The 9,487-nt window shown below is 39.7% G+C and overlaps 1 protein-coding gene across 1 annotated transcript in view; it reads right to left on the bottom strand.

Annotated features, from left to right (window-relative positions):
• Window positions 1-459: 459 nt before the first annotated feature.
• Window positions 460-9,487, bottom strand: part of LOC141129924 (multidrug and toxin extrusion protein 2-like) — an 80,113-nt gene continuing 71,085 nt past the window's right edge. The window contains exons 16-17 of the mRNA XM_073617954.1: window positions 3,557-3,602; window positions 460-696 (exon numbers count right to left, since the gene is read on the bottom strand). Coding sequence (XP_073474055.1) covers window positions 488-696; window positions 3,557-3,602 — 255 coding nt within the window. The 3' untranslated portion in view covers window positions 460-487. The remainder of the gene's footprint in view (window positions 697-3,556; window positions 3,603-9,487) is intronic.

Here is a 9,487-nt window from a genome sequence, read left to right as displayed (position 1 = left end):
TATATTCTTCAACCAGTAGGTGGCAGTGTTTATAAGTTTGTAGCTGTATCTATGGTATGCTCTATGTCTTTTCTCTGAATAAAGTTTCCTGTTTCCTGTCTACAGTTAAGTCGATATTTCTAACATTAAGGTTTCTCCCGAACAACAGGACCCTGTGCCCAGTGATTTTTGATTTCTCCTATGTTGTTCAGGCAGATCCCCACCTCTCTAAGTTTGCCTACCCCTGACCTAATCCTATATTTACTATTTACTGCAAACAATGACTAAATATTGGGTTAATTCACCATTAACCAGTCTGATGTTTGCTTTTTGATACTGAACCTTCATTGCAGGGTATCTACAGTATATTTATGCTCCCAGTATCAGTGCAATATCCATTTGCTTAACCTGGTATGTCAGTGGGGTTGAGGTTGTTCTCAGAATCAAGGCAAAAGAACCCAGTCTACCAAGCGGCTCCTGCCAGTTATTTATTTATTTTTTTGCACATTTATTTAACAGATATCCAGACTTTAATTATAATTCCAGTTAAAAGCATGGCAATGGCCAGAGCTAGAGTGAGTCCACGCAGAACAATCGCATCCCTCATTTGTAAGGGATCTTTTGAGGCATATTGTTCTTGTAAGGGCAGCTGCTTTGTTTCAGTCTGTTGAGTAGAGACTTCTGATAATACGATTATGTCTGATGTGTTCTTTGCTGCTGTAAACATGAAAGACCACAGTTATTAACTGTTAGATGTTAACAGAATCATTTCTTGTATTATGAGAATGCTGTTTTAGGCTCAATTCACATCTATGTGTGTTGCTTTAGAGCGTTTCTGCAGTGCTTTTTACTGTGTTTTCTGCAGTTTTTTTTAACCGTATTTTATTGCGACTTTGCTGCGATTTTGATTTTTGCTTTTTTTATTTAATTTACTTTTTTTTTAAAAGGTGTTTATTTTGGTTTTACAACAGAAAAACAACAGGGACGGACTGCTATTACAGGTGTGTAAGGTGCACATAGCAGAACCAATCACATACCCTGTTTCCCTGAAAATAAGACCTAGGGTGATTGTCGGTGATGGCTGCAATATAAGCCCTACCCCCCAAATAAGCCCCAGTTAAAGTCCTTGTAGGTCTTATTTTCAGGGTAGGGCTTATTTTCGGGGAAACAGGGTAGGGCTTATTTGGGTTGTAGGGCTTATATTGCAGCCATCACCGAAATCACGCTAGGTCTTATTTTCAGGGAAACAGGGTAGTATGTAGAATAGATCAATATAGCAGTCCGTAAGAAACAGAAAAACCCTAACATAATACATTAACGCATTCATACTTACACTCACTCAAGCCCGCAGCACATAGGACCCCATAACAACAGTAGAAATCCAGGATCCCCCCAGGCATTGGAAGTTTCATATAAGGCAATCTCTGGTTATTTATTTTGGCATCTTGCTGAATAGTGTTACTGGATTGCATTAGTGGAGGACTCACTGGGAGAGCTGTAAAGAAAGAACATCCCCCCAGAAATCCTCCAAGACATCTAGCCGTGGTTGCCAGATTTTAGTGAATTTCTCAGGGCATGCCCTACTCATTATATATTAATATATCAATTTAAATTTGGGGAGGACCCCATAAACAGTGCGAAAGAAGGTGTGGGGTGAAAGGGGGCCCACATCCTTCCAATGCAGTAAGATGGTCTTACGTGCATAAAATAACAGTATACGTAACAAAGTCCTAGCGTGTGTACGAGGGACATGGTCATTAAGCATTCCTAAAAGTCCAACTTCCGGAGTGTGAGGTATCGGTAGGTGAAGTTCGTGGTCAAAAAAAGCAAATAAGTCCTTCCAAAAGGTTGAAAGTCAAGAACATGTCCAGAACATGTGAAAAAAATCAACAGCAATCATATCACATCTAGCACGTGCAATATCCCAGCCAAGACCCATCCGATTTTTATTTACATTTACTGTATATAGCCAGGTCAGCTGACAGCTGAATGTAAAAAAAGAATTGCCGGCAAAAAAAATTTGTAAGAAAAAAACAGCGTGGGGTCCTCCCCCAGGTCCATACCAGGCCTAAAATGTAAAAGGAAATGGCGTCCCCCCCCCCCAAAATCCATACTAGAGGAAGAAGAAGACCGAAAGAAGAAGAAAAAGACCGAAGGAAGAAGAAAAAGACCGAAGGAAGAAGAAAAAGAAGAAGAAGACCGGAGGAAGAAGAAGAACGGAGGAAGAAGAAGAAGACCAGAGAAAGAAGCAGGGGAATAAGAAAACCGGAGGAAGAAGGGGGGGAGAAGAAGACATTTTTAATAAAGGACTTGTCAAAAACTGTCTCTTGTCTTGTCACACTACACTACATTTTTTGGCGAATGGGTAGGGGTACAATGTACAACATACTCATTCACATAGGCGGGGGCGGGATCTTGGGGCCCCCTTGTTAAAGGGGGCTTCCGGATTCTGATAAGCTCCCCACCCGCAGACCCCCACAACCATCAGCCAGGATTGTGGGGAAGAGGCCCTTGTCCCCATCAACATGGGGCAAGGTGCTTTGGGGTGGGGGTGTAGAGCCCCCCGCCCCAAAGCACCCACCCTTATGTTGAGGGCATGCAGCCTGGTATTGTTCAGGAGGGGGTAGATGCTCACTCGTCCCCTCCCTTTCCTCACCTGCTGGGCTGTATGCTCAGATAAGGACCTGGTATGATTTTGGGGGGGCCCATGCCGTTTGTTTCATGAATTTTTTTTTTATTTTACATTCAGCTGTCCACGGGGAGCCCCGCCGACAGCTGATGACTCATTGGTTGTTAAGGATGCGGCGGCCGGCTTCCCGGCCTGCTCCTTAGCAACCAGTTATATACAGTGAATGTAAAGCCGAAAAAACCCACACAAATCACAAAATGCAAATAGTGGCAAAATCACAGTAAAATCGTGGTAAGAACGCAGTAGTAGCATTTTGGATGTGGGTCCATTGAAGTCTATTACATGCAAAACGCTGCATTTTGGGAAAAAATGTCTCCAACCCTTTCCAAAAAACACAGAGGCACAAAAATGCATTGATGTGAATGTGTTCCATAGGAACCCATGTTAAGAAAATGAAATGCGTTTCTGAAAAAAGCATGAAAAAACGCATTAGTGTGAATGGAGCCTAAGACTTCCAAACAGCAATCTTTTGGATTTAGTCTACCAATAATTATCCAGTGTTTGGGGTAAAACAACTCCCATGGGATGATACAAGTAAGTGAATGTCACATATCTTCTATGGCAACAAACAGAAAATTCAAATGATAATTACAGGCTTAAGTTATCACAACAATTTGCTGGACTTTTCACATTTGGCCATAAGCATAAATGGCCATATGTGACAAACTATATAATGGTAATTTTTCATTTTAAAAAAAATTACATTTTATACCATATTTGCCAATACCTTTTCTCAACGTTTAGATACTGAGCAATAATCAGATTTAAATTTGAGCTTTACTTTCTTCATTTCATGTGTTCAAATTGACACATACTTCTATAACTTACTAGTAGCATTTGAAAAAGTATCCAGAGTTGTTATTCCATTTCTGTAATACAAAAACATACCTGAAGGTATTCTCTCATTACATGGCATTCCTGCTCGTGCCTGAGCCTAAAAAAGAAAAACACGTACAGAGTTTTTTATTAATTATTATTAATTGCTAAGTACATTACCTTGTATATATCGGCAAAACTTTTTATAATAGTTTTGGATAGAGTGAAAACTCTCTTTATCCTCTTTACTTGTCTTGGTGATCACAGTTATTAATGGGAAATTCAAAATTTATAGTCATCAGAACATTGGGTGAGGGGAAATCTTCCAGCAGGGACACCCATTCTGGCAACGACTGTCTAATAGGGAAAATTCAGTTTCTTTATAAAGATTTATATATTTCTATAAAGATATTTTTCCTTTCTGTTGTGTCTCTGGCATAGGAGATGAAGGCAAATCTCCCCAATGGGACACAGATAGCAAAACATAAACTGACAGCGGTATTGACCCTTCCTTTCGTTATCCAAAAGTTAAAAACAAAAAGAACCACCGTGCATATCTTTACTTGAACCATTTTTCTTTTCTTTCATTAAAATATTATTTAAAAATCATTAATCTGAATCTCTTAATGCCCTCACCCAAAACTAACATAATAAAGAACACTACTATGTTTTAAACTCTGTTACTTTCCTGTCTGGGCATAACAGTGCCACAGGCATTTCCTAAAGGTCATAATTGCTACAACAGATGCTATGAACAGTGCATGTTTCCATTGAATATGTAAAAAGTGTACTAAAGCGCTGATATGAACTAGTAAATAAATAAATAAGTGACAAATACTAGAAGATGACCAAATAATATAGCTGCATTTATTGTGTATGTGAACTGATATCACACAAAAAGTGTTGTATATATTCAAAATGTGATAATATTAACCTCCCAATATAACACAGTGTGATCTCTTAATGATTAATCAGTGAATCATGTGCAAAATAATCAAATGGAGCCTATTATAAATAACATAATATCCTTCACCATAACAAAATCCTATAACTAAATAACAATGTGATAATAAATTATTGAACACAGTTAAAAAGAGAAAAATAAAGATGAGATATATTAATGTGATGAATCTCAGTGCTCAGGTATCTCAATAGGACAGCATACTGCTGTGAAAAAATATAACATCTTTGGTGATTTGATGAATATAGACAGGTTTTAATGAGTAATCCCCAGTTATAGCTGGCTTGCTTATATATTCAGCTGCTCATTAGCATGGGCTGACTTCTGGCTTTCAAAGAACTTCCGCAGTATGAAACAACAAAGAAAGAAAGACCATTACGCAGGCAGTGTGATATGTAATCCCTATATAATAAGGGTAAAAATTCACTCACACTTTTCAGCAGAATAAATCGCATATGGTAAGGTCAGTTGCATACAGCTAACAGCTGGGATCTCCTCACACTCCAACAGTGTACACACAGCACTGCTTGTCTCTGGCTCCTCCCGATCGATTTCATCACTAGACACGTGACTTTTTCAAAGGAGACCATGTGACGTCCTTGCTTAGTATTTATAGTGTGCATGTTGGTTGCCATAGTGACCAGGGAGTGTAATGCATCATCGTGCCACTATATGCGTTCTGCACTACATTCAAACAACATAATATCCATACAAAGTAACAATTTAATACATATAGATACATAATTTTTACAATAAAACATTTCTTTTTTCAAAAACATAGTTGCAACTCTACCCTAAGACCCATTTAAATACATGAAGTAAGCAGATATAACCTAGGAACTCCCTCCAGTGGTGAACCAATGGAATTACAGCTCTACATAATCATCCTCTAATGAGCTAAGGGTAAATAGATGTGTATAAGATAGAAAGATGCTGGAAAGATGCTAAAAAAAAAAAAAAAAAAAAAAATTGCTAAAAAAATGTTTTGACAAAAATATTTAAAAATTATATAATACAATTATTAAAAATATTTTAAAATATTAGAACTTGTTTTGGAGGAGCAGATGTCAAGAGATATATTAAAAATCCAAAATAAAACAATTTATATCAAAATCTATATTTAAGCCAAAAGGTGCAAGAGTACCCATTTCAAAAATCCATTTTGATTCATTTTTACTTAATTTTCTCACTTTACTACTACCCCGCCAGTGCGGTTTATATTTTTCAATGGCCCAAAATTTCAATAACGTAGGGTCTTTGTCATGATATGGAGCAAAATGGTGTGACACACTGTGTTTTGGAAAACCTTTTTCAATATTCTGTATGTGCTCCCAAATGCGTTTCCACATAGGGCGTTTTGTTCTTCCCACATACTGTAGGGAGCACGGACATTGTAACACATACACCACCCCCTCAGTTCTACATGACACAAAATCTTTGATTTCAAAATCTTTGTTTTTACTGATAGATGTGAAATTGATGCATTTTTGACCATTTTGCTTTGTATTTCTACAAGCATAGCATCTTTTACATGGAAAGAAACCCTTTCCTTGAAAAAAATGTGAACCTCTGTGAGATTTTTGGAGGGTCCAAAACATTTTTCGCTATTAAATACCTTAAAGTTGGTGCCTTTCTATGAACAAATTTTGGCTTCTCTGGTAAAATAGTACGTAATTGATGATCCGCTAAGAGTAGTGACCAATGCTTTTTAAATATATGCTCGATTTGCCTATGCTGAATATTATAATCCAGAATCATAGGAATCATTTGGTACTGTGTGGTTTTCTTTTGTTTGTCTCTAATTAATTCTTCCCTTGAGAGCTCCGATACCTCCTTGATTTTATCTTCTATAAAATCATTATTATACCCCTTTTGAACAAATCTCATTCCAATATTAGCTTGTTCCAAAAAAGTGTTTTATCAGTGCAATTTCTTCTAATGCCCTGTACACACGGTCGGATTTTCCGATGGAAAATGTGCGATTGGAGCTTGTTGTCGGAAATTCCGACTGTGTGTGGGCTCCATCGGACTTTTTCCATCGTATTTTCCGACACACAAAGTTTGAGAGCAGGCTATAAAATTTTCCGACAACAAAATCCAATTGCGTCAATTCCGACCATGTGTGGATAATTCCGACGCACAAAGTGCCATGCATGCTCAGAAGAAATTCCGAGACGGAACTGCTCAGTCTGGTAAACTTAGCGTTCGGAATGGATATGGCACTTCCGTCAGGCTGCAATGTTTTAAATAGTTTAATGCAGCGCACTCTGTTTTTCTTTATAATGCAAGAAGAATGAAGTAGTTTTGCTGCTCATATTCACACAGAGTTATCACAAACTTCTTTCTTTATTATTTAGCATGATTTCATCAATATATTTTGATTTGTCACATCTGACAAAAAAGATATATATTTTTTTTTTTTTTGGTTTGTATTTTATTTCAAGCCTGATTTTTTTTTTTCTACTCCCGAATATTTTTGGGTGTGTTTTGTGTGTCAAGTTACCACAACACCATTATTATCTTGTATTATTTAATCTCAAGGAGGTTGCTTGGTGTTGGTGTCTCTTGTTAATTTCACATTGTATTTTTGAAATGTACCTGCCTCCTCACAAACAAACTGTCCTTTTTGAAGGAAAACACACAAAAGCGAGTATAATTGAAACAAAAATTCCTTTATTAAGGGCTCAGAACCAAACAAAGAGGAAGGCAACGCTGGATAAACATCAGAAGTTGGTGAAGCCTTTGACCCCCAGGGCACACATCAATTATTTTACTGCAAAATTGGTGGCCTGAGGAGTCCATATTTAAGGGAATGCAGTCTGGTCCAGAAGTCCAAGAGAATCACGAACAGCTGCAGATGACATGTATTGTCCCCAGGCTGTGGTCATACAAGAGCCTGCATCTTTGGCCAGACCAGACTGAACCCAGGTCATCACTCTGTGGTCTTCCTTACACGCTTCCTTCCCGGCTGTGGCTCTGGTGGTGGAGTTGTGGCAGGAGGAGGAGTAGGACCTGGAGGAGGAGGGGGAGGAGGACCTGGAGGAGGAGGAGGACCATGGGTGAGCTGACAAATGTGGCTTTCGCTTGTGAGTTGGCCCCTCAACCCCTTATTTAGAACTTCTAAAATTACAAACTCACATAAGAGGCATTGGCCCTCCTCCATTTGCATCATTTTGCATGCAGTTAGCTCAGCAAAATCCTCTTCCACACTGTGGGGTGTTCTGAGGGCCTCAGTAGCCTTCCAAAATAGGCCAATTGCAGCCTCCTCCAGGTTACTCCTCTTCCTGCCACTTTTTCTCTGAAGGCGGAGGGGAGGGACCTGGGTATTGGGCAGCCTGCTTGTCCCGGCCACCTCCTGGCTGAGACTTTCCTGTGTATGAAAAAGGGACATTGTTTTATTTTTTGGTTCATCAATCACAATCAGAAATTAGTACTCCAAACTAACATCTATTTAACATCATTGATTGGACAACCAGAAATGTTTAGAAGAATGCTATACCTGACTCAAGCTGGGCTCCTCCACATTTTGCTGCCTGGAAGGCCCAGGTTAGATGTCAGAAGCCTCAGCTGGGGGGGAAGGAAGCGTGGAAGAAAGACTGGAGAGTGATGGCCTGGGTTCAGTCTGACCTGACAGAAAATGCAGCCTGTCATAGCACCACAGCCTGGGGACATAAATGTCATCTGCTGCTCCTGATCTCAGGGAATCCTGGACCTTCTTGTGCTCCCTTAGATAAGTGCTCCTCATTCCACCAATTAGGATCTTCAAAAATAGGTGATGTCTGCCATGGGGATCACCGGCTTCACAAATTGCAGCAAATTATCCAGCACTGCCTTCCTCTTTGTTTGGTTCTTATATTCGGGGTGGTTTACTTGCCACAGACAGGGCAGCTCCCTGAACATATCTATGAAGATTGGCATAAAGTACTGATCATTGACTAGATCCATTTTCTCTGCAAGACACAACACAAGACAAACCCTAATGTCAGCCTAAAGTCTTCTAAACTTGTCCAAATACAGGCCTCAATCTAGAAGCATTATAGGCCCAATTTGAAATCTTACCTTCGTTATCACGATTGGCGCCTCCGATACTCCTTCCTCCGCTCACAGATCGTACGTAGTACGCATGGGTGTTACGCTTTATATACACTGCGCATGCGTGAAACTCTGCCCGCCCCTGACGTTCTTTTTAGTCTATTCCCCGCCCCTTCTCGTTCGGCACAGTGGGGGAAGAGCACATGGCAGAGACACAGCAGGTGCATGCTAATTACAGCAACGAGGAGGAGGAGAAAAGCCTGGAGTCAGAAACATCCTGATCCCGGAGGAGACGATTTAAGGCCTCAGATATGTCCTTTGGGGAGATGTTGGAGATGGTCGACATCCTGAAGAGGGACGACTATGACGGAAAGTATGGACCTTACCCCAATCCCAATGTCAGAAAGGCCAAGATCATGGCGAAAGTGGTCAAGAGTCTGCAACTGGAATTTCGGGGTACGATGATCGAAAGATCAACTTAGGAAGTGGTGGTCGGACCTCAAATTAAGGGAGCACGATCAGTATAGAAGGATCAGGAGAGTGCTGCAAAAAAGTCAGTAGTTGTCCTGTGTTACTATTCTTTATTTTTATTACGTTTGTGCTGCTCCATGTGCTTTTCTTTACTGTTGTACAGTTTAAAATGGCAACTTTCATGTTCATGGGCACATTGTTCGTTCATTGGAAACATTGTTCGTTTGGCATAGAAAACACCATGTTTTGGCCATATGCATTTGAATACATTTTTGCTATCCTACTTCTCTTAAAATAATTTGGGTATGTAAATGGGTTGGTAACTAGAATGAAATGCAAACTAGATTCTGGGTAAGTAGAGGACACTCAGCAGCTGTTTACACATCTGGACGCTGGAGCACTAGTGTGGGACACCAGAACACCCTTTTTATTAGGGGGCCCACACAGGTGCTCCAGTGTATACTATAGGGGTGTCTCCATCTGAGAAGCTTGTACAAAACAAGTAAGTATTCAAGCTTGACAAAGGTAAAAAATATTTC

The sequence above is a fragment of the Aquarana catesbeiana genome, linkage group LG02 (assembly GCF_042186555.1).
Source record: "Aquarana catesbeiana isolate 2022-GZ linkage group LG02, ASM4218655v1, whole genome shotgun sequence".
In the NCBI taxonomy this organism is placed as follows: domain Eukaryota; kingdom Metazoa; phylum Chordata; class Amphibia; order Anura; family Ranidae; genus Aquarana; species Aquarana catesbeiana.
Note: the sequence above shows the minus strand (reverse complement) of the source record. Positions and strands in the feature narration are given on the sequence as shown.